At 39.5% G+C, this 26,296-nt stretch overlaps 1 protein-coding gene across 2 annotated transcripts in view; it reads left to right on the top strand.

The window, feature by feature from the left end:
• The window catches only part of LOC126299236 (spindle assembly abnormal protein 6 homolog), a 232,667-nt gene extending 208,666 nt beyond the window's left edge, over nt 1–24,001 (top strand). For both annotated transcript variants that reach the window (XM_049991022.1, XM_049991023.1), the window contains 2 exons: nt 3,412–3,476; nt 23,540–24,001. In XM_049991022.1, the coding sequence (XP_049846979.1) occupies nt 3,412–3,476; nt 23,540–23,684 (210 nt within the window). In that variant the 3' untranslated portion in view covers nt 23,685–24,001. The remainder of the gene's footprint in view (nt 1–3,411; nt 3,477–23,539) is intronic.
• The last annotated feature ends 2,295 nt before the right edge of the window (nt 24,002–26,296 follow it).

The raw sequence follows: 26,296 nt of genomic DNA, 5'->3' as shown, positions 1-26,296 counted from the left end.
ACCGTAGGATCCTACGCAGTGCCGTAGGGGACCGCACGGCCACTTCCAAGCAAATTAGGGACACTGTTGCTCCTGGGGTATCGGCGAGGACCATTCGCAACCGTCTCCATGAAGCTGGGCTACGGTCCCGCACACCGTTAGGCTGTCTTCCGCTCACGCCCCAACATCGTGCAGCCCGCCTCCAGTGGTGTTGCGACAGGCGTGAATGGAGGGATGAATGGAGACGTGTCGTCTTCAGCGATGGGAGTCGCTTCTGCCTTGGTGCCAATGATGGTCGTATGCGTGTTTGGCACCGTGCAGGTGAGCGCCACAATCAGGACTGCATACGACCGAGGGGGGGGGGGGGGGGGGGGGCGGGCTATAAAGCACGGGGTCCCACAGGGTTTGGTCTTAGGTCCTTTACTGTTCTTGATATACATTGACTTACCATTCCATATTGATGAAGATGCAAAGTTAGTTCTTTTTGCTGATGATACAAGTATAGTAATAACATCCAAAAACCAAGAACTAAGTGATGTAATTGTAAATGATGTTTTTCAGAAAATTATTAAGTGGTTCTCAGCAAACGGACTCTCTTTAAATTTTGATAAAACACAGTATATACAGTTCCGTACAGTAAATAGCACAACTCCACTAATAAATATAGACTTTGAACAGAAGTCTGTAGCTAAGGTAGAATTTTCAAAATTTTTAGGTTTGTCCATTGATGAGAGATTAAACTGGAAGCAACACATTGATGGTCTGCTGAAATGTCTGAGTTCGGCTACGTATGCTATTAGGGTTATTGCAAATTTTGGTGATAAGAATCTCAGTAAATTAGCTTTCTATGCCTACTTTCATTCACTGCTTTCGTATGGTATCATATTCTGCGGTAATTCATCATTGAGAAGAAAAGTATTCATTGCTCAAAAACGTGTAATTAGAATAATTGCTGGAGCCCACCCACGGTCATCTTGCAGGCATCTATTTAAGGATCTAGGGATCGTCACAGTAACCTCACAGTATATATATTCACTTATGAAATTTGTTGTTAATAATCCAGCCCAGTTCAAAAGTAATAGCAGTGTGCATAGCTATAACACCAGGAGAAAGGATGATCTTCACTATGCAGGGTTAAATCTGACTTTGGCACAGAAGGGGGTAAATTATGCTGCCACAAAAGTCTTTGATCACCTACCAAACAGCATCAAGAGCCTGACAGATAGTCAACCAACATTTAAAAATAAATTAAAAGAATTTCTAGATGACAACTCCTTCTACTCATTGGCTGAATTTTTAGATATAAATTAAGGGAGGGAAAAAACTAACTTAAGCATTAGTGTCATGCAATATTTTGTGTAATGTAATATCTTGTACAGACATCCTTCATTAACCTGACACGTTCCACATCATTACGAAGTGTCGTATTCATGATCTGTGGAACAAGTATTAATCTAATCTAATCTAATCTACTGTACTCATTGTAGTTGTGCAAGGGGTCTTTCTGTTGTAGATAATTTTAAAACTGGGGAAACCACAGCTAAAATAGTTGTACATGATTGCTTGCCAATTCATAGAGTTAAGTTTCTTTTTTAAATTACAGGTGTTGAAACTATTATAATGAAACTGAATGAAGTGTCGAATGGTCTTCTGTATCAGTATTTGTTCTGGTCACTTATAAACCCACACAACCGGTTTTGCAACTTTTAAGTAGCACAAAAACGGGTTAATATATACTTAATAAATAGAGTTTGCAAGTTAGTACCAAAAGAAAGTTACTTACAAACGCTATGTCATAGGTTACAGAATGCTGTAGAGTAACAATTGGTATGGCTAGGTAAAGTTTTCAACCCTCCTCAATTGATAAAAAAACAATAATCAATTGTTAAAAAAAAAAGAAAAAACTGTCAATGATGAATATCATGTCAAGAGCAAAGGAATATAATTAGAAATCAGAACTGATCCTAATTAAAAAACGGTGAAAAAGTAACGCAAATGAAAAATAGATGGGGGACTATCCCCATGTGACATGGATCAACAGCCAAAAAGGGACTGACCTGTGTTAAGTCATGAACTGTACTTTTTCTGATTAACAGCTGCTCTTGTCGGCCTATGTCAAGCAACAAAATGCCCCTCATAGATGTTATGCAGCGAAGTACTGGACCCTGTGCTGACTTAAAAAATAAAATAGAGCTAGTGATGAAAACTACTAAACTTGAAATCTACTGAAAATTGTTTTAACTGTTACTGTAGGGCCACCAGTGGTCAAAAGGAAGAAGCATATACTGCTGGTGAAACTTGTCAAAAGCAGACATGTTCATGTGTATTTGCCACCAACATAGCAGCTGATAACATAAGCTATGAGTGTCCTGTGTGTTGTCTTAGCCTGTGGCTGCCGTCTGGGAACCAAGACGGTGACGGAAACTGAACTAACACTGGCAACACATAAAATAAGAAAGTGCAATGCTAGTGTTCTGCTTAGGACTTATGGTCACCATGCGAACTGTTAGTCTTGGCTCCCTGTTTTACATAAAACTGAGCCTGAATTATACTAAATTTAATAATGTTGCTAAAATGACCTGCTTATTTCTGAATCATCAGAATTTATTCCTGAATCTTTGAAACAGTTCAGACATTAAATGGAGCAGATGACCTCCAAGTTGACCAGGAGCGGGAGTAAACATGAATGTTAACATAAAAGAGCTGTAAAGCCAACTGATTAGATGTTGAGACCCCTAACTTCAAAAATTTAAATAGTCAAAAGTAGCCAATAAAGCTCGGTTCCTTAACTCCGTTTGATTATTGAGATTCTTATCATGGGACTGTCTTATGGACTTTACTATATATTTCTTAAGCATATTTAACACAGTGCTGTTTTTCTCTTTGTGTAGTACCTCCAAATTGTTGTGGAGGTCTGAAATAGAATGTTGATTATTACATAAGATGTTAGCTAGCACATATTTCGAACTGCTCACGTTGAGAAATTCTTTAAAGCGAATTTTGAAACTCCTACCCATTTGCCTAGTGTACTTTTGAGAACAGTCATTATAGGAAATTGAATAAAGCCCTGTGTTCTTATGTGGGTTGCTGATTGACTGTTCACTATCTTTATACGTGGAACCTACATTCTGTGGAATAAAAAAACACTAGATTTGCAAAACCAGTTGTGTGGGTCCATAAGTGACCGGAACAAATACAGCTACAGCTACAGCGGGCCATTGGACATTTAACACCTACATTTTGAAAAAACTGTTCACTGTATGAATTGTCAAGCTATAATGCATGATTATTTAATTGATTTTAACTTTTGGTTATGTGCTGTTACTACTACTGCTGCTTCTAGTTTTAGCACTGACAAAACATTCAATATCTTGATAATTGCTTAGTGTGCTATGTAGTATAATGTTGATACTGACTTAAGTTTCATTTTAGGGCTCACTCAGCATATCAGGTGCTATAGGATACCTGCATCAGCAACAGCAGCAGTCATCTGCACAGTATGTATTACGTATGAATCATTGTAACTGTGTGTGAAATGTTCCTAGAATAGTCCGTTTAACTGAAAATTAATTAAAATTAATGGCATTTTTTGTTTCCATCATACTAGTTAGTTGTTCTGGTATAGGGCACACCAGTGTTACCAGATTGTCTTAAGGCATGCTTCATTTAACTGAAAGTAAGGCATTTTGTCCCGAATTATCTAAGGTGATTTAAATGCCAGAGGTATGGCCGTACTGCCTTAAAATGGAAAATCAATGCAACACATGCAAGATGAACTAGAGCCGCCTCTGAACCAGACAAGGTATGATCTCCCCCATGACGCATTAATTCACAAGGCAGACACCCAGACTGGAGCCAGGAATGCTCTAACAAGGGAATGTTCCAGTCGGACAAGTCAAAACCTCCCATGAAATATTTTGTATAGGAAGAATGTTCTGAAAGAAACACAATGTCAAAATTTTAGCTACTAAGACAAACTGCAAGAGTGTTCTAAAAAAGAGATATAAATAAATTGTTGAAAATTGCCAAATTTGTAGCTTTTCTAGTGGCTGGAGAAATTTACACTCCTTACTGTAGCTGTATCAGACAGTACATGTGCAACACGGCAGGCGCACATCCTTGGGTGATGGCACGTTGGTAAACAGATAACACAGCAGAACACAATCATAATTTGTAAAGTGAATTTCAGTTTCTGTTGATAGTTCCTGTGACACGATTGGTCACTGTTACTATTCGCTCAGATTTGCAACTTGGTTAATATCCATCATAATTAGCAGTTGTGTTTGCAGTATCACTAGGTGTTAACAATGGAGATAAAGCTGAATTAATTTTCCTTGTGTTTCCTTCATATAGCATCTGTGTTTGTGAGGGTTCCAGAGTTTCAAAGCAATGCGGAATCAAATTAATGTTGCACATCATATGGACAAAGATAAAATATGAAGAAAGTGGTATATAATCAGAATCACCTACTTTTCCTGAAGACCTACATATGTGTTATTTATTGGTTAACATCTTGGATGTTCATTCAAATGATGTTGACATTTCCTTAGAAATTGTGAAAACCTGGGAAGAAATGACTCTGACAATTCCATAAATTGTAGTTCGAAAAATGAGTGTGGTGCTAATTATAGTCCATAACAAAAATACAGCACATTTTTAGCCAGAAGAAGAAGAAGAAGAAGAAGGGAGGGGGGGAGAGGGGGGGAGAGAGAGAGAGAGAGAGAGGGGGGGGGGGGGGATCGACTGGTGCAGTCGATGGATGCTATGCACATTTATATAAAACAATGCTATTGATAAAAATCTGTGGATTACTGTTTCTGCAGCTTTATCTGTGTCTTCAGGAACCTCAAAGCAAGTCACCACCAAAATTGTTTTTAAAAAAATTGTCTGTTTAGTTGCAAAAATCTTGTAATCAGCATAGTAAAATCTGTAAAAATGAGAGAGAATGATTGAAGCAATCTCCTGCCGAAGGACCTGCAGGCTCCTGGGCCTCTTTTCTGGAGGTGTGTTATAACAAATCATCATATTGTAATTTAGAAACTCTGACATTTTAGTTCTGATGTGCTTGTACTGATCGAAGTTATTCATTTGTTTGAAATGTCATACCCACAAACAACTTCTGGCATTGGGAATGTATTATGATTAGTTCTGCAAGTTGTTACATTATTTTATATGTCTTGTATTGTTGGATATTGTATTTGTATTATTGTACATCGTACTATTGAATTGTATTATGCATATTGTTAAGTAAGTTTTTGTACCTGTGTCTACCGTTGTTTTAGGGTTTCATGTAATGAATACTGATGAAGGAATGATTAGAAGTGAAACGCTTTGGAATAAGAAAGTGGGTACGAAACGTGAGGTAGAGAAAATAAAACAACAAAGCGGAAAAGAATATACTTCGCGATCTGGTACAGCTGTAGCTGGCAAGACTTTCAAAGCAGTAAAGAAATGTTGTTTAAAGGAAATAATCTCTGAAGCTCAAGCAGAAAAGTTCAACTATTTTTAGTCGCACAGTAAAACGTAGCAGTATGCAATTGTAGGTCAGTGTTTAAATGAACGCAAAGCTAAAATAAAAATAAAGACAGTGAATCCAAAACACACATGTCAGTGTAAATGGGAATCTGTTATTGTAAATGAAGGGAAACCTGTTGAAGTTTGTCGATCTACCTATGATACAGAGTCTTTACCAAATTTCTGTTAAGTATATATGTGTTATTCGGGGGAAAGTGTCAAATGGCAGTTCCTTTATGGAAAGAAGAGGCTGACATACCAGTAGGTCTCATAAGCTGGACAGTGATGTGTTTGATCTATTAAAGGCACTTCTTAACATGATTCCAAGCAAAACAAGCCATTACTCACAACACACATCTGAAGGGAAATATTTTGAAAACACTGAACTTAACATCAAAAATCTATGTGAATTGTTTCAGGAGTACTACAAAGAAAATACAAAACAATATTTGAAAATCGTGTAGAAAATGTATTTTCATTGCTTCATGGAGGGAAGAAAGATTCGGTTTAGGCCCATTGATGTGTCAAGGTCATTAAGGACAGAGCACAAGCTCAGATCTTGGATGGTATGGATGAGGAAATCAGCTGTGCCCTTTCAAAGGAATCATCCTAGCATTTGCTAGGAGTGATTTAAGGAAATCACAGAAAACCTAAATCTGGATGGCTGAGCGCAGGTTTGAACCATTGTCCTCCCGAATGTGAGTCCAATGCACTAACCACTGCGCCATCTCACTCAGTTTCATTGTTTCAAGTCACTTAACACACAAAGCCACCTAAAAACTGATGTCTATAACTTTTGTACAGAGTGAAAGCAGAAGTTGACAAATGATCCTAAAGACTCCTATCAAACAATGTGTTTGCAGCACCAATTCAAAGTTGATCAGTATAACAGAAAACAAGAAGATATGTTAAAGCAAAGTAAGAATGATCATACTTGTGTTGTTGAATTTGACTATGGTAAAAATTTGCCAGTTCTGAAATTAAATGTGCCAATGCCGTTTTACAAATGCCTCCTATGATGATACGTTTTTAATGTTCACATTGATAACAATGGATTGTCCTACATGTACAGATTTATGGAAGGGTAAGCCAAGAAAGGACCTGACTCTGTTATTTTATTTCTGTTTGACTGCTTAATGTATGAGATGACTATTAATATAAGCTCAATAATTTTCCTGAATGAAATTTTCACTCTGCAGCGGAGTGTGCACTGTTATGAAACTTCCTGGCAGATTAAAACTGTGTGCCCGACCAAGACTCGAAGAACTCTGAACCTTTGCCTACCAGCTGAGCTACCGAAGCACGACTCACGTCTGGTGGTAAAGCACTTGCCCGCGAAAGGCAAAGGTCCCGAGTTTGAGCCTCGGTCGGGCACACAGTTTTAATCTGCCAGGAAGTTTCAATAATTTTCCTATCCAATGCGTGTGGGGGACGGAACAAAAACATTGACATGGTGCAGTTTGGCATGTGGTTCACCAGAATTTTTAATGTAGACATTGACCAAATTTTTCCAATCAGAGGGCATTCATTCAATCAATGCGACCAAAATTTTGGCCGCCTTAAATATGTCGTGTGTGTGGAAAAAAAAAGGGGGGGGGCAGTAGTTGGCAGTGCAAAACCTTATCTGGAGGTCATGGTTGAATGTCATACTAGCCTATCACCTTTTGAGTTTGTAATAGATCATGACATTATAAAGAATTGGGCAGAAATGTTGAAGCCTGTATTCTGGGCAAAACCAAGAAGAAAGAAAAATATATTCCAGATCCAGAAATATGTCCAAATGAAATACACAAAGGTTGGTTCTTAGCTGTGTTCTACAACTTGTGCTGAGATTACATACAATTCCAAAAAATGGTTGACAAGGAATCCAAACTTTAATCAGGCCCCATATAGTGGCATTAAATCAGAGAGTGACAGATGTTACAGATCTTCTTGTCTTCATGTCACCTGCAGACAGGAATTGCCTTGAATGTGTTTTGAGCCCATAAGTTTCATTTGAATTTATTTTCCTACACATCCTGTATGGCACTTTACTATTATTTTTTCATATTTTGTGCTAGCATTTTAAGTTCTTTGGAAAGAGGCTACTTAAGTACAAAAACTAAATTGTGTTCCAATATGTTGAAATATGTATGTATCGTAAGAATGTGTTAAGTCATACTTTGTGGAGGTGTTCATTTTATTATCACTTATTTCAGTTTGATCTATGCTATTAAATCCAAAATGTCTTCTTACCAGTTGCAGAAAAACAGTTCATAGCTTTTGTTCGGGTCTTGGCCTGAACATAACAACACCTCTGTCTTTAGAATGACAGCAAAAAGACTAATTTGGATTCCACCCCAAACTAATAGTGTAATTCAGCCCCTAGATAAAGAAAATGTTTGTTTTCATCATCCAGCACTTCTCTCTACATTTTCCTGTTGGCTGCAGGGAATAAACACGGAAACGTTACAGTGTTAGTAAAATATACATTGTGCCAAAGATTATCTTAAGAACTGTGCTACAAAAATGTTGTAAAATATTTCATGTTCACAAATTAAAGCTCCAATTGATGGCAGTTGTCTGCCATGTAACATAATACACTCTCTTGTCTTTTTTTTCCCTCTGCTAGTAATTCGTGTAACAATGACATCTGCAACTGTTGAGCTGTCAATATGAAGTGCAAGTTTTTCAAAAAACTAATTATTTGAGACAGTTTTGGTATGATTTAAATGCTTAAAATTTGCATGTTTGCACTTTGTCCTTCATGCTACACGACGTAAATTCCCTTTTTTTATGGCTAATCTATGCATTTGTCTGCTAGGCAGGAAGGGCTGTACAAACCACTGTTGAAAGTGGTTGTTCGTGTGACAAAAACGAGTAAATTCATCATTTTTTTAAAACTAATTGCAGTTTGTCTTAGCAGTTAAAAATTTGATAGTCATTTCTTTTGGTGTATTATTCCAGTATAAAAAATTCAGGGTAGGGTTCAACATGTTGTATTCAACCTTGTAAGTTTGATGAAGAGGGGAAATTCAACAAATTATAGCAACCACATGATGAAGTGAGAATGATTTTTAAAGGTAATGCATCTACTTGGCTTCAGTTTGACATTTATTTCTACACTCATTAAAACAGTTACATGGGCAAAGTGCCTCAATCCAGACACACACATACAGTGCTGGTGTAAATGGCATAAACAAATGTGTAAGGCTGCATATTTTAAAAATCCATGTCCAGTTTTAAATTGATTCAGACACACATTTCAAGCCCTGTGATTCACCTGTGTTAGTTAGTTACGTGTTCCATTTATCAATAGCACGGAAAAATCATTATGATGTGAACGTGTCAAATGCACAAGAAATGCGCACAGGAAACAAGTTTTTTTACATTATAGTGTTATACCTAAATATTTCTATTGTCTATCCCATTCCCTTAAGTGGCACAAAATCCATATATTATATATCCAGATTTATTTGCTCATATTCAGGAATTCATCTATGGTATAGGAGGAGTTGTCAAGGAGGTATGATTTCAGTTTGTTTTTGAAACTATTACTGCTGTCTGTCAGACATTTTATTTCATCTGGTAATCTATCATAAAGTTTTATAGCAGCATATTTTACCCCTTTCTGTGCCAAAGATAGGTTAAGTAAAGGATAGTGTAGGTCTTTCTTTTTTTCTGGTATTGCAATCATGAATGTCACTGTTCATTTTAAACTGGTCCATGTTGTTGAGAAAAAATTTCATTACTGAGTAAATGTACTGTGAAGCAGTTGTAAGAATTCCTAACATTTTAAACAGATGCCTACAAGATGTGCGACTATCAACTCTACCCATTATTGTAACTACTTTCTTTTGGGCAGTGAATACCTTTTGGCTAAGTGTTGAGTTGCCCCAGAATATTATCGGTATATTATTCGGTATATTCAGTGTGTGGAAGTATGCAAAGTATGTTAGCTTACTAATTTCTACATCCTCAAAATTAGCAATTATTCTGATTGCAAAAGTTGCTGTACCTAGTCGCTTTAGTAGATCCAAAATGTGACTTTCCCAATTAAGATTCTCATCTATTTGTACACCCAAAACTTAGTATGCTCTACCCTGGCTACTGACTTCTTTTGATGTGTTATATTTATTGAAGGAATTATACTTTTTGCAGCAGAAAATTGGATGTACTGTGTTTTTTCAAAGTTCAAAGCAAGCCCATTCACAGAAAACCAATTAATAACTTTTCGTAAGACCTTATTTGCATAATTTTGTATCAAACTTTCTTTTACTGGGTTAATAATTATGCTTGTATCATCAGCAAACAGTGTCGGTTCAGCGTCTTGTTTCACATAAGAAGGGAGATCATTCACATATATATCAAGAACAAGAGGGGGGACCCATGATTGAACCTTGTGGAACACCTAATGTAATTTCACCCTAGTTAGATGAAGTGACAAACTCCTTTGAATCACTTAAAGCATATAAAGAGACTTTTTGCTTCCTGTTCTGTAGATATGACTTAAACCACACACATGTTGTTGCATTCACACCATAAAATTGTAATTTCTCTAACATAATGTCATGGTTCAAACACTCAAATGCTTTAGATAAGTCGCAGAATATTCCTACTTGTGACATTTTACTATTTAAAGACTCTTTTATGTAGACAGTAAAATTGTATATTGCTGTCTCAGTGGAACAGCATTTCTGAAACCATTCTTGAGTACATTACTTTCTCAAAGATTTTTGAAAATGCTGTAAGCAAGGATACTGGCCGGTAATAATTGACATATGTGGTTTCCCCCTTTTTGTAGAGAGGCCTGACAATGGCATATTTTAACCTGTGTGGAAAAATACTCTGAGTCAGTGATGCATTACATGTGTGACTCAAAACATCAGCTGTAATTGCTTCACATCGTTGTAATAATTTGTTAGAGATGTCATCTACTCCGACAGAATGTTTATTTTTCAAAGATTTAATAATTTTTCCATATTTCACAAGAGGTTGTTAGGTGAAACGTAATCTGACTAAAACTTTTCAAAACTGACTCTTCCATGTGCTGCCTGGCTTTCTCTTTTGAACTATTCTCAACCTTTTTTCTCCTATGCTTAAGAAGTGATTGTTAAATACATTGGCTACCTGTGTACTGTTGGTTAAGATGGTCTCATTCTCTTTAACACAGTAATACTGCCTACTGAAGTGGTTACTTTTCCTGTCTCCCTTCTAACAACATTCCATCTTGATTTTATTTTATTGCTGGAGTAGTTAATTTCTTCTCTAACATACATATTTCTTGATTCCCTTACAACGTTTCTCAGTATGTTACAGTAATTTTTATAGTGTAAAACTACTTCTGGATCTTTACTAGTTCTTGCTGTCTCATACAGTTTTCTTTATCTTTCTGAAGGCACTTTAATACCTGTAGTAATCAAAGGTTTCTTTGAAAAGTTTGTGGTGTTACATTTAGTAATTTTCTTTGGAAAACAATGTTCAAAAAGGGATATAAATTTATCAAGAAATATGCTGCATTTATCATTAGCATTTGGCTCATTATATACATCTTCCCAGTTTACATTTCTTCAACTTTCTCTGAAGTGATCTATAGATACCAGCTTGAGCACCCTCGCACTTTTACTCAATGGTTTTTGAAGTGTACACCTTGTTAGGTTTTGTAAGTTTATCAGTTGTGCATCATGGTCTGATAATCCATTTACCACAGGGAAAGCACGTGTTTGTTCAACATCCTCTTGCTGTGCAAATACATTATCTATTAGAGTACTACTGTCGTGAGCTATACGTGTAGGAAAACTGATCACTGATTCTAAGTTATATGTTGTTAACAACACTTCTGGTTCACTTTTCCTATCAAAATTGCTTAGAAACTTAACATAGAAATCACAACAGATTAATAACTACTTCTTTTTGTCTGACAGACAGCATAATAGTGTGTCAAACTTTTTTTTTATGAATAGCTCTCAGTCTCCTAGTGGAGACCTGTAGACTGTTGCTAATATCAGCACAACATTATCTCGCGGAAGTTCACATGCGCAAACCTCAAAGTGCTGATCAACACAAAATTTGCTTACTTCAACAGTTCAGTATTTCACCTCCTTTATCCATACTAGATCTAAAAGTGTAAGATGCTAATTTATACCCATTTATACTGACATTTTCCATCCCCACAGTTACATGGTGCTTAGACAGACAAAGTATATCAATCTCATTCTTATTTTTGAGATCATATAAACACATTATCAGCTTATCTACTTAATTTTTTATTTCCCTGATATATTGCTGAAGTAAGTTGATACTGCCCTTAGCTCTATCCTTATTTGCTGTGCATGAAGTTTCTTTTCTTCTATTTTCCTTGGTTGTTGTCCGTCTGGACTTTGGCCCAATAACCACAGGGATCACCCCTTGTGTGACTGTGCCCCCCACCCCCCCCTTACAGTATCTGCTAATAGAGAAGCTAACTTATCTTTCCCCTTCCTATTAAGGTGCAGGCCATGTGTAGTGTAACCTCACCTACCAATAGCATCAACTGGAACAACACTTCTGTGAGATTTTGCTGGTGTGTGGAGCATCCCGTTCAGCTCAGTTGTAACATGCCTTACAGCAGTGTTTACACAGGGCGAATCATGGCACTGAAAGACTTCCACAAACCCCACATTTATGTGCCCAGTTTCTGATCCTATTTTATCCAGGTCACTCCTAATACTATATCTTGGATTCATAGCCAGATTGTTTCCTGCTCCCCCAACTGTAATTACCTGATCTTCCTTCTCAAAGTCCATGCATAGCTGACTTACATTTTCTGTAATGTGGCTAAGGCTAGCACTTGGTTTTACAAAACTTGTGACCTATGCTTCAGGAGTTACAAGAGTTCCAAGGAGGATGGCCTCTGTTATGAAATTGTGCAGGGTGGAGTTGCTATGGTTATCAGTGAATTAAGAGTACTCACCCATCACCCTTAGCACAACAATTATAGAAAACAGAAAGTATCTCTCCTCAGTATGGCTGTAGAGTATGTACCTAAGCAATCTACACCCTTCACCCACCCCCCTCTCTGCTTCTCCCCCTCCCTCCCACCCCCCACCCCTCCCCACTCGTTTGTCACAACCACGATGAAGGATGAAGACAAGGTGAAACCTCTCTGAAAAATGCAATTTAAGTGGTTATGGTATTTGCATAAATTTGAGCTTAAGGTGCTAATACAGGCAAAACCTATCTGCATAAGCCTAAAAGACATACTTTTTAAGCCCTCTGATTCACCTGTTCTGAATGATTACAGAAAGGGTGGTCTCAGTGGTGATATCATGAAGGATAAATTGCTATGGCTGCCAGTGAATAAAGAATGCTCACCAATCACCTTTAACACTACACTACAAACTATAGCTGTATAATTTCATGTTCCACACATAGGAAGTGTGATATGTCTAATCCCCTCACTCCTCACAAACGTGTTGACAGTCAGTTTCTCAGAGACTTCGTTCGAGAACACCCCTGGCCATTTCTCCTTGAAGATGTCTGTTCACACAGTGGGGTATGCGTCTCCTCCAACATCAGATTGCAATACCAGAAGTAAACTCTGCCCCACACCATCAGGTGGCTTGCAGAATGTTGGTTTAGGTGTAGATTAGCTCTGTCAGTGATAAGAGACCTTGCCTGGCGGCAGATGAGAGTATGCAGCCCTTCACATGCTGTCCTTGCCCACCAAACACTGTTTTCACAAGTGTGTCACTGATGTACAGTGTTCATGGAATTTTAAATACAGTTCTGAAAAGTTGTTGTAAATTAATAAGTGATGTTTATAGTGATACATATATGCATCACTGGTGCAGGGAATTTTTCCAGACTTTCGAAAATATGCAACTGTTAAATATCTTCGTAATAGAGGTAATAAGCAGCTCTTAAATAATCATCATCCAGTTTACTTAATGACGTCTGTTTCTGAAATATATGAAAAAGTAATGTACTGAAGTGTGTCTTCACGTTTAGTAGGAACAATGTACTTAGCACATCGTTCTACTGTCACTCACCAAATATTATAAGCTTTAAACCATAAAAATATCACCATTTGGTATTTTTTGTGATCTTTGTAAGATGTGTAATTGCTTAGAACATGTTACTATCTTTGAGAAAGATACATTTTATGGAATTGATGGCTTTAGACACAACTGATTAGAACCATACTTAACAAAGATAATGCAAAAGGTTGTGCTGAACAACTCAAATAATGTTGGAAAGGTAGCAAATTTTAGCGACATGGTAGAAATTGTAAAGGGAGTCCCACAGGGTTCCTCCTATTCAATTTTTGGGTGTGCATATTGATGGAAACATGAACTGGAAGAAGTATATTACTGAACTGCTCGACCAGTTAAGTCCAGTTACTTGTGCTCTTCATATAATTTCTAATTTTAGAAACAAATGAATCAACCTGACATATTTCGTATTTCCACTCAAAAATTTCACATGGGATAATGTTCTGGAGTAACTTAGCACTTAGGAAGAATGTATCAATTGCACAAAAGCACACAGTAAGAATAATATGCAGTGTTCATCTTCAAATGTTATGTAGGTACCTCTTCAAGGAGTTAGACCTTTTAACTGCACCATCACAATACATACATTGATGAAAAAAAAATTCATCATAAATAATCCATCACAATTTAAGAATAATAGTGATGTCCATACCTACAACACTACAGAAAGGAATCACCTTTATTACCTATTAATAAAGTTGTCAGTGTTTCAGAAAGGAGTTCTGTATACAGTAACAAAAATGTTTTTATCTGTTGTCCAATGACATGCAATGCTTTCCAGGTAGCAAAGTAAGTTTCAAATCTAACATAAAATAATTTCTCTTGGGCAACTCCCTCTATTCAATGGACGGATTTCTGTTTAAAAAACTTGAAGCCTTTAAATAAAAATAAAAAGATGCCCTAGCTTGAAGTGTAGTGGCATGGGTAGGACTAACAAATGTTGATTAATGTTAATACTAAATGTGTGTAGATATCCTGTAAACTGCCTCATTTCTCATCACTTAATAAATGAATCATTCAAATGATCTATGGAACATGTAACTAAGATTTTTAAAAAGATAGTGTACTCCAGAGTAGATGTGAACCTGTATAATAATGGTTTACTTAGTTCAATCACAATTTGGATTTCAGAATGGCTGCTGTGCTTTGTAGAGTCATTGAGCTAATAATAAAAATTTTAAATGTAAAATATCGCCAATTGGGATATTTAGTGACTTAAAAAAGTCATTGCATTACGTCTGTAGTAATATCCAGTTAAATAAATTATGTTTTTATAATCAGTCTTAGATCAAATCCACCTATCAAGAAACCATAAAAGAAATTTGGAGCTTGACAGTAAGTGTCAGTGTATGTTGTCAATGAATAAGGCATGACATAAACGTGCAAGAAAGAGTTTGAAATGAATGGAATGATTGTTCTTGAGGATGTGGATTTATCATGCCATGGTATTTTAGATTTTGCAAGGTGTGATGCATGTGTAGCTAAAGCAAATAGGGATTCTGTACTGTTGATAAACATACCTTTTTTTGTTTCCACTGTCCAGAAACCATAAACTTTTCAGGCCACAATGGACACATCGACACCTTCACTTACATTCTGAGTGTCAAAATGTATTTTGTATGGATGGCTTTTACTTGACTCTGTCTTACAGTGATGGCCATCTGTGTTAGAAGCTACTGTGGTAACTGCAGTCTGGCAGCCTGCATTGATGAACCATATAGTGGACAGATGCAGAATGTTGATGTACTGAACTGCCATGAATGGATACAACCCCCATTGTTGACTCATTAATATTGTGGGCTGGTTGAGCAGCAAAATGTATGTCGCGGAATTTTTTGAGTTATGGGCTACATATCTCCTTCTGGTCACTTCATTGTCTATATTTCAGAAGGTCATGCCTACCCACTTGTAGCCAGGAAAATCCAAGTAGTCTTTGAAGAGCAGTGTATGTCAGTACTTTCATTTGCATCCTGCGAAATGCTGGGCATAATATTCTCATAGACGACTCTGACTTCACCCTTTCTAAGGCAATACCACCAGCGCTCACCAGTTGCTTTCAATACTGCTGTTTCTGGCGAGAAATTGGAGGTCCACACCTCACCCATAGTAACAAATCTGCTGACTAAATTGGTTTTTTTATGATCCAAATTGTGCTGGGAAATATTTCCTCATTTGCCTTTGGATTCAACAAAATTGGCTCCCATATAACAGGAAATTTTCTCATACTTAATTCTTCTTGCAAAAATAACACAATCTTTCTGCTGATAAATCTCTATTTTCAGATGTTTTGTTCACTTGAAACTAACAATAATGCAATATAATACTCTTTATTGATTTTTCTGTTTGTGGTGTGCGTTTGGCACAGCCTTCATATTGGACGTCTAAAAGAAATATGGTACATCTGAATTCATCTCAGCATTTCTTAACTAATCTGCCAGGGAGTTTCATTTCTTAACTGTTTATAATGAAAGTGAATACTCCTTGCAAATGAATAAATCAACTTGAATAAATTTCTGTTGGTGATAAGTCATACAATTCAATGAATTTTATGGCAACACAGGAAATTAATATTATTGAGGAAAAAAACCTTGTTTCACAAAGCGCCAAGCATCCAGCACCCAATGGTCTATCGATTACTCATATGATTTTGAACGCGTCCCTGTTGGTTTTTGAATATCTTTGATCAAATTCTAAGTTGATATCTGAATGAATCGTAAGTTGATTTTTAAATGCGTGCATAGTGTATGTGATGTCTCTACCTGGGGAATCCCCGTCGCATCTAGAAATAAACTTTCCTGCAGTCGAAAGGGGACGGGTCTATACAAGCTGAGTGGAATAAAGGTGAAAGGATGAATGACAATAGCAGTTTATGTGATTGACTGGGTTTGCAGATGATCAGCACTGTTATAACTACTAGCGAATTCTATAGATTCAGACTACTGGCGTGGAAAAAACAACTAACAGGAATAACAGTCAACAAAGATTAGGTATTGTCTTCTCCTTGCATCCAAGAAAATGAAATTTTGACAGAAAATTTTTGGTCAGACCACTACACTACTAAGTTATACAATCCCCGGCTAGCAGCCGCTAAAGTTCTATTCTTGGAGTAGCACGGAAAACGTGTTGTATGTACACCTAATAACATATAACCAGAGAATAAATGCAGGATAACAAAACCGGCGATTATGACGGGGTTAGTGAAGTTAACCAGAGAATAAGTTTTGACACTGGCAGAAATAGTTACAGAATTAGTGATGACAAGATTGTTTGTTAGAACGTGGAAGGAGAATAAATGGGGACTCTCACAAATCCCCGAAGAATATGACGATTCCAAATTTATACTAAAATTTCGTACTACAATTTTTTGATCTCATGGTTCAGAAGCTAGAGAGCATGAGTGAAATGTGAAACTATTTCCTAACAAAACTTTTTGCTTGTAGTAGGCCTAATAAGCATTTGATATTGGTACTTCGTGAATTATATTCTGTCGTGTTATAAAAATGACCATTTGTGCCAAAACAGTCTCGTTTATTTGGTGTGAGTAACAAATGTTGCAATATTAGGCAGGCCTATTTCTTTTTATCTAGCAGACAGTGACAAACTACACGTAATCAGATCGAGAAACCACACCAGTCTTGGGTTTTATTTGTATTAACAGCTTTTCTAGTATTAGACGACGACATTTTGTTTTTTAATATAGCAGAACGTTGACGAACTTTGATGAGGTAATAGATCCTTTCCCAGAAAGGAAAGTACGCCATATAAAGCTGTGGCAAGATTAGAGAGAAAACAAAGCTGGGACTTGAGGACTGAAGAAATGTGTACTGTCTTGCTTTTCTCTTGTCTCTACTTGTTTTATGTATCATAAATTTAATTTTATGCCACACAAAACACCTAATAGGCAGTACAGACTGCAAATTTTCTGAAGAGTTCTTGTTCTGCCGGTTACAAATAATCCCATCCACTATTAATTGCGAGATTTTTTTAAGAGGGGGCAGGATGTCAAACCGACCGACTGGTACCTGGCCGGAATATAGTTTGATTGCACCCATTACAAAATATTACACGTTTGAATTCCACAGAGCGAAATACAGAGATGTGGGAAGGAAGAATGCAGTGTGAAGAGGCTTGGCACTGCACTTCGGCACACTTTAAGACCAAATAACATGACTTTTGTTTCCTCGAACATATATGTTTTATGTATCAGACATCTTCAGAAAGATGTGTGCTACAAAATGAAGGTAGTTTGGAAAAGTCGATTTTTAATTTTTGGCTTCCTACTTCAGACTCTCAAAGTCCCGTTTCGGAAATACAGTAGAGCTGGACCTGATGCACAGAGCAGTCTGAGTTGTAGTGAGGAGGTGGTAGTCTCCACGTGACCCGTGTTTACGTTAACTGATTTTGTTGTTTCTTCTTCATTTATTGCTCTCATGTCAGATGAAAACAAAACTGATTTGCGGCTGGGAGCTGTTAAGTGAATTAAAATACATTCACATAATTACAGAAGGCTAAAATATATTGTTAGTTTTAGATTTTGTTTTGTTTCCACTTTTCTGACAGTCAAGCGTTAATTGCCTTGCAGAACAATGAAGTTATTTTTGTCGGTTTGTTACAGAAATTTGACTTTCATTTATCTTTTCTCCTGAGGCCAATTTGTTTGAAACTAAGTGTTTAATGCCACACTGTTGTCTAGTTTCAACTGTTCGCTGCATTTCAAGTTCACGTTTTCGTCTTCTAGCGCATATGGTATTATGCATTTTAGTGTGGTTCAAAAAAATCTCATGCTCATGGAGTATCCTCTTGTTTTCTTTCTTTTATGACATAATGTAAGATCTTTTAATGTTTTACGCATACGAAGGTACGGGCGTCCTGCGTCGTCGTAGCTGCGCAAGCAGGGTGATGCCTGTCATCTGGTGCAACTGTTGAAACAAATCTATTTCAAACAGGTTGCAGGAAAATATTCTGAGTAGTTGTTTGAAAAGTGTTATTTTCAAGCAAATTAAATTTCTTTTTACACAAGATGAACTCTGTGCGTGACTGTCCGATGAATTTCTTAAATCACAGAGCGTTTGACTCTCATTCAAAAATCAAATCTTTGAGGAGCGAACAATTAAAATATTTTCAAACCCAGGAGAGCAGACATTTATGTCGTTGTTAAAAATTTTACTAGCACATTTGTGTGATGTATCTTAAAGTGTAACACGCGCAAGAAAGCTTAACATTATGTGTGAAAGCTTAGCTTCTCTTGCGGCTTATTAATCTTAGATACCAACATTATACTTGAAAGCTTTTCTTTTCTTGTAGCAACACTATGTATAGTAATTTAAACCATTACCTTTTCCTATTTGTGTGTTCGCGCTACTTAACACTGATGTTGCTATTGGCTGACTACATCATGCGTCCTATGCTCTGAATATCCGCTGTCATCGGTTCATGGCGAGATCGCTTGACATGAGCTACAACTGGCTTACAAAAGTGCATCGCAATTTCGATTTCAATCCTTTGGAAAGTAACATGCGGTCTTTGGTGGAATTCGAATTTAGACTTTCGTAATACGAAAATATGCGGTATATATGTTGCTGAACATCAGACATCGTTCCAAAACTTGTTTTTCCGCTGAGATTCGTTTTCTAAAGTCCCAGGAAATTCTTCGTTGGTGTATAAAACCACAACCATTGAAAGGATTGATAAGTTTTACAGTTCTGAGGCAAAGTATACTGTTACTTAACACAGAAAAAGTGTATTTTCATCTAGGAGGAAGTGTATTTTTAACCAGGAAATCCGGGAATTTTTTTTTCTACGTCTACACCATGTAATTGTACACCAGATTTACATCCCAGGTTACAAATGTCGCTCGATGTGAAGACCATCTGTATCCACAACAGCCTGGAATCCCACTAGATACATCATGCCGCAATTGTTCACAGCACTTACCAAATAGTGAACTATTGAATGATCAACTGTCATGACACAGCTCGTGCACTGCTTGAAGATGACACATTGCATCCAGTGTTCAATAGTAACTTCAACAATTTGTGGCATAGTTGGTTGTGGTCCTCCCACAGGAGCAATTCCCAAATTGCCAGTTAATTCTAACTTCAACCATCATCTTCATATCCATTTAAAGTGTTAATACTTGGGAAGAACAGCAGAACTGTTGCTGCTGTTTTGATAAAACAGTCTTATCGGTAAAGTCCTGCTCACCTTGTCCAGACCCATGTTGACTGACTGCAGCTCTAGTGCACACTGATGCTTGCATTTCAACCCTACATCACTGTTCCAGTACTGGCACTTAACAGCAAGTCATGACAACACTATGAACAATGCAAATCCTGCAGCACATAATCCAAACATAATTTGTGTGTCATTGGGTACCCATACAGTAAACAGTTTTCAAGCTACTTTGGCTCAAACAGCCAAAGTTTGGTTACAGCCAACCTGTATTTCAAAATAATTTTGTGTTTCCTGAAATTATCTACAGCTGTTGTTTATGATCAGCGTGACAGTACATGCCTAAAAAGGAAGAAAGAATTAATGTTAAGATTTATAAATAAATTTTGAACAGTTTTATTCATTGGCTGTGATTCTTTTCTTAGTGCACATTTGTCTTCCTTTTGAAAAGATATGCTCACAGGGCACTGACATAGCTGGGGTACATAATATTTTCAGAACCAATTGCTGAATCATTGGATGCACCAGTAACCTGCACTGCCCGAAGTGGAATTACTTCTAGGAAAATAAGCCTTGATCAATATTTGCCTAATTTGACAATTGCCACAGATACCAGGTCGCGAATATATTGGAGCTGACTGTTGATAACGGCGATAATTGATTGGTGATTCATTGTTCCATTATTTTTTCCCCCCTTCACCACCAAGTTTGCTTAAGCCAAATCAACTCTTACTGAAAAACATAACAGTGCTATCGACCACATCAACAGTTTTCTGTACTGACAGATTTAAAGAATGTACAAAATATGGGGCATGTAGAAGATTCAAAAATGCTGCAGCTGATTTTACGTTGGAAGCATTGTCCTTTATTATGACAGTGATTTGCAGCTTGGCATTATATTTGTTGATAATGGCCTTTACCCGATTTGAAGTATTTTTGTGGTGTGCCTTTCTTCTGAATGAAAGCACTGTAGAAGTTGACTTCGAGTCTTCTCAACTATAAGAAGTCCTGCAATTGCATGGAAACTTCCAGAATGAGATTTTCACTCTGCAGCGGTGTGTGCGCTGATATGAAACTTCCTGGCAGATTAAAACTGTGTGCCCGACCGAGACTCGAACTCGGGACCTTTGCCTTTCGCGGGTAAGTGCTCTACCAACTGAGCTACTGAAGCACGACTCACGTCCGGTACTCACAGCTTTACTTCTGCCAGTATCCGTCTCCTACCTTCCAAACTTTACAGAAGCTCTTCTGCGAACCTTGCAGAACTAGCACTCCTGAAAGAAAGGATACTGTGGAGACATGGCTTAGCCACAGCCTGGGGGATGTTTCCAGAATGAGATTTTCACTCTGCAGCGGAGTGTGCGCTGATATGAAACTTCCTGGCAGATTAAAACTGTGTGCCCGACCGAGACTCGAACTCGGGACCTTTGCCTTTCGCGGGCAAGTGCTCTACCAACTGAGCTACCGAAGCACGACTCACGTCCGGTACTCACAGTTTTACTTCTGCCAGTATCTGTCTCCTACCAGAAGTAAAGCTGTGAGTACCGGACGTGAGTCGTGCTTCGGTAGCTCAGTTGGTAGAGCACTTGCCCGCGAAAGGCAAAGGTCCCGAGTTCGAGTCTCGGTCGGGCACACAGTTTTAATCTGCCAGGAAGTTTCATATCAGCGCACACTCCGCTGCAGAGTGAAAATCTCATTCTGGAAACATCCCCCAGGCTGTGGCTAAGCCATGTCTCCACAGTATCCTTTCTTTCAGGAGTGCTAGTTCTGCAAGGTTCGCAGAAGAGCTTCTGTAAAGTTTGGAAGGTAGGAGACGGATACTGGCAGAAGTAAAGCTGTGAGTACCGGACGTGAGTCGTGCTTCGGTAGCTCAGTTGGTAGAGCACTTGCCCGCGAAAGGCAAAGGTCCCGAGTTCGAGTCTCGGTCGGGCACACAGTTTTAATCTGCCAGGAAGTTTCATATCAGCGCACACTCCGCTGCAGAGTGAAAATCTCATTCTGGAAACATCCCCCAGGCTGTGGCTAAGCCATGTCTCCACAGTATCCTTTCTTTCAGGAGTGCTAGTTCTGCAAGGTTCGCAGAAGAGCTTCTGTAAAGTTTGGAAGGTAGGAGACGGATACTGGCAGAAGTAAAGCTGTGAGTACCGGACGTGAGTCGTGCTTCGGTAGCTCAGTTGGTAGAGCACTTGCCCGCGAAAGGCAAAGGTCCCGAGTTCGAGTCTCGGTCGGGCACACAGTTTTAATCTGCCAGGAAGTTTCATATCAGCGCACACTCCGCTGCAGAGTGAAAATCTCATTCTGGAAACATCCCCCAGGCTGTGGCTAAGCCATGTCTCCACAGTATCCTTTCTTTCAGGAGTGCTAGTTCTGCAAGGTTCGCAGAAGAGCTTCTGTAAAGTTTGGAAGGTAGGAGACGGATACTGGCAGAAGTAAAGCTGTGAGTACCGGACGTGAGTCGTGCTTCGGTAGCTCAGTTGGTAGAGCACTTGCCCGCGAAAGGCAAAGGTCCCGAGTTCGAGTCTCGGTCGGGCACACAGTTTTAATCTGCCAGGAAGTTTCATATCAGCGCACACTCCGCTGCAGAGTGAAAATCTCATTCTGGAAACATCCCCCAGGCTGTGGCTAAGCCATGTCTCCACAGTATCCTTTCTTTCAGGAGTGCTAGTTCTGCAAGGTTCGCAGAAGAGCTTCTGTAAAGTTTGGAAGGTAGGAGACGGATACTGGCAGAAGTAAAGCTGTGAGTACCGGACGTGAGTCGTGCTTCGGTAGCTCAGTTGGTAGAGCACTTGCCCGCGAAAGGCAAAGGTCCCGAGTTCGAGTCTCGGTCGGGCACACAGTTTTAATCTGCCAGGAAGTTTCATATCAGCGCACACTCCGCTGCAGAGTGAAAATCTCATTCTGGAAACATCCCCCAGGCTGTGGCTAAGCCATGTCTCCACAGTATCCTTTCTTTCAGGAGTGCTAGTTCTGCAAGGTTCGCAGAAGAGCTTCTGTAAAGTTTGGAAGGTAGGAGACGGATACTGGCAGAAGTAAAGCTGTGAGTACCGGACGTGAGTCGTGCTTCGGTAGCTCAGTTGGTAGAGCACTTGCCCGCGAAAGGCAAAGGTCCCGAGTTCGAGTCTCGGTCGGGCACACAGTTTTAATCTGCCAGGAAGTTTCATATCAGCGCACACTCCGCTGCAGAGTGAAAATCTCATTCTGGAAACATCCCCCAGGCTGTGGCTAAGCCATGTCTCCACAGTATCCTTTCTTTCAGGAGTGCTAGTTCTGCAAGGTTCGCAGAAGAGCTTCTGTAAAGTTTGGAAGGTAGGAGACGGATACTGGCAGAAGTAAAGCTGTGAGTACCGGACGTGAGTCGTGCTTCGGTAGCTCAGTTGGTAGAGCACTTGCCCGCGAAAGGCAAAGGTCCCGAGTTAGAGTCTCGGTCGGGCACACAGTTTTAATCTGCCAGGAAGTTGCATGGAAACTGTTATAATATACAGTTGTCCACTGGTTGCTGCCTTTACTGCAGTCAGATCATTTTTTAATTTTATCAAATAACTGTACATTAGAAAGTTCAATAACATTCTTCTAATTTGTAACACATAATCTGAGCAAAGCATATTTATGATTTTTTTCAATGTTGTGAAAATAATGTTGTGATTTTATTGAATGTGATTGGAATTATGACAGTGAGAGAATTATTTATTGGTTGTTGCAAACAAACATCAGGTAGGATGAGGGCACCACAAAACAAAATAACTTAGTATCTAGTTCAGAACCAAATGTCACTGGCAGTCTGGATACAGCATATGTCATGCATAAGTGTGTTTTATGTACTACAGTTAATTAGGTGAGATAATTATATGTTCTCATGTCCATAGGGCTCCGCCAGTACCCAACATCGCATCTATTACAACATCGTCTTCTACACAACCAAGTGCAATTGGGTCAGCAGGAGCAGCAGCAGCAGCAGCAGCAGTAACTGCTTCTTCATATTTTTCAAAGAAGAAAAGTGATTCCACTTAAGTCAAAAATTCTTTGCACATAAAAAACTAGTACCTGACTGTTTCAGATCTGTGATATTTTACTGTTTTTGTTAAGTAGTAATGAGTTCTAACAACATTACTTTGTTCCATACTGATGATTGTGCTAATTGATTATATAATGTATTATGTGTGTGGGCACATGCACACACTGTGTGTGTGTGTGTGTGTGTGTGTGTGTGTGTGTGTGAGAGAGAGAGAGAGAGAGAGAGAGAGAGAGAGAGAGAGATTACATACATGCAGCACAATTTTATCCTGTATGGGCTCTAATTTTTGGTACAATAAATTTAAGTCATAAAGCAAAATATTTCTTTCCTTTTCAAAGCTGATATATGCATTTTAAAGCAATAACAACATGTCACAAATACTACTTCTAAGAAAACTTCTCTAGAGTTTGCTAATCATTTGTCTAACGTAGGCATTCACAAGTGCTGTTAAGCTCTTTCTAATTACCATGATGTGCATTCGTTAGCGTACATCTGGTTTTGGTATGCCATAAATTCGATATCATTTTTTGACTTCTTTTTCTCTCTCTCTGTAATCCGCAGGGCACTTAAAATGTATGGCAGAGGGTTTTTGTTTATTTCATTTATACAAATTTTCTGTTGATTCTTTTACGCATGTGAGGTACTAGCATGTCGAACGAGCCAAAATACAAATTACATAGAACATGTAACAATGGCTGTCAGGAAAAGTACTGTTAATATACAGAAATAGTTGCAGAGGAAATAAAAACGTAAAATTTGAACAAAAACAAAAGTAAAGTCAAGAAAAAGGCCTTAAAAATTGGAATAGTACAAGGATTAACACATGTACAATGATACAAACAAAGAAAAAAATACAGGAAGGAAATTTCTGGCAGAATGAAAATGATTTGGAATAGAGGAGACAACTCACTGTGTATCAAGAACTGTTTAGTTATCACCAGGCACCCAAACAAGAGAAATAAAGCTTTGTTAGCTTTCAGCCAGGCAGGTGGACTGGTGGGGTGGTTGTGTCAAATGGGTTGGGTAGAGGGAGATAGCTGCAGAAAACATGGGTAGTTACTGACTCACAGGTTAGACATTTGGCACACAGTTACCAGAGCTAGTGAGAAGGAGCACAGTAGCAAATGATGTGCAGGCATATATTGGGATTAGGAGGTGTGGGCACTGAGGGGTAAAATAGATTGAGGCCAGGAGGATAACAGGAGCAAAGGATGCATTTCAGGGATAGCTCCAATCTATGTAGTTCAAAGATAATGGTGCTGGGAGCAAGGGATCCAGAAGACATGGGTTGGGATTGGGAGTGACATACCCCATGCAACAGATATCATACCCCTGTGGAAGAACTAGGTGGAAAACCTACCCAATTCTCCCACCCAAGGCATTGTATTCCACTCGTATCCCATTAGAGAGAGGGCCACTAGCTTTTATTAACTGTGGGGCTGGGAGCTAGTGTTGAAACACATCCTTCACCTATGCAATCCTCCTTGCCTCAATCTCCACTAAGCCACTGTATCCACACCCTTGACCCAATAGTTTCCCCTTACTCTGTCCTGTGACCCCTTCACAATCCACAATTTCAAGTCTTCACCCTGTGCCACTACTCACCAGCTCTTGTACTCGAGTGCACGTACCTAGTGCATGAATCTGCCAAGCCCCCACCCCCTCTGTACTCCTAGCCTGCACACTTACTACCTTCCTCTGAGCCACTAACTACCATCTCCAACTCCTCCACTTGCTTCCTGACCCTCTCTGCATCTTCCTCCCTCCCCCTCCCTACCTCTCTCTCCCTATCTATATCTCTCCCCCCTCCCTCCCCCTCCCTCTCCCTACCTCTCTCCCCCTCCCTACCTCTGCCCCCTACCCCTCCCTACCTCTGCCCCCTACCCCTCCCTACCTCTGCCCCCTACCCCTCCCTACCTCTGCCCCCTACCCCTCCCTACCTCTGCCCCCTACCCCTCCCTACCTCTGCCCCCTACCCCTCCCTACCTCTGCCCCCTACCCCTCCCTACCTCTGCCCCCTACCCCTCCCTACCTCTGCCCCCTACCCCTCCCTACCTCTGCCCCCTACCCCTCCCTACCTCTGCCCCCTACCCCTCCCTACCTCTGCCCCCTACCCCTCCCTCACTACCTCTGCCCCCTACCCCTCCCTCCCTACCTCTGCCCCCTACCCCTCCCTCCCTACCTCTGCCCAATACCCCCTCCCTCCCTACCTCTGCCCCCTACCCCCTCCCTCCCTACCTCTGCCCCCTACCCCCTCCCTCCCTACCTCTGCCCCCTACCCCCTCCCTCCCTACCTCTGCCCCCTACCCCCTCCCTCCCTACCTCTGCCCCCCCATAACCCCTCCCTCCCTACCTCTGCCCCCCCATAACCCCTCCCTCCCTACCTCTGCCCCCCCATAACCCCTCCCTCCCTACCTCTGCCCCCCCCATAACCCCTCCCTCCCTACCTCTGCCCCCCCATAACCCCTCCCTCCCTACCTCTGCCCCCCCATAACCCCTCCCTCCCTACCTCTGCCCCCCCATAACCCCTCCCTCCCTACCTCTGCCCCCCCATAACCCCTCCCTCCCTACCTCTGCCCCCCCATAACCCCTCCCTCCCTACCTCTGC

Source organism: Schistocerca gregaria, chromosome X, assembly GCF_023897955.1.
Source record: "Schistocerca gregaria isolate iqSchGreg1 chromosome X, iqSchGreg1.2, whole genome shotgun sequence".
Classification (NCBI taxonomy): domain Eukaryota; kingdom Metazoa; phylum Arthropoda; class Insecta; order Orthoptera; family Acrididae; genus Schistocerca; species Schistocerca gregaria.
This window is presented reverse-complemented; position numbering and strand designations above follow the sequence as displayed.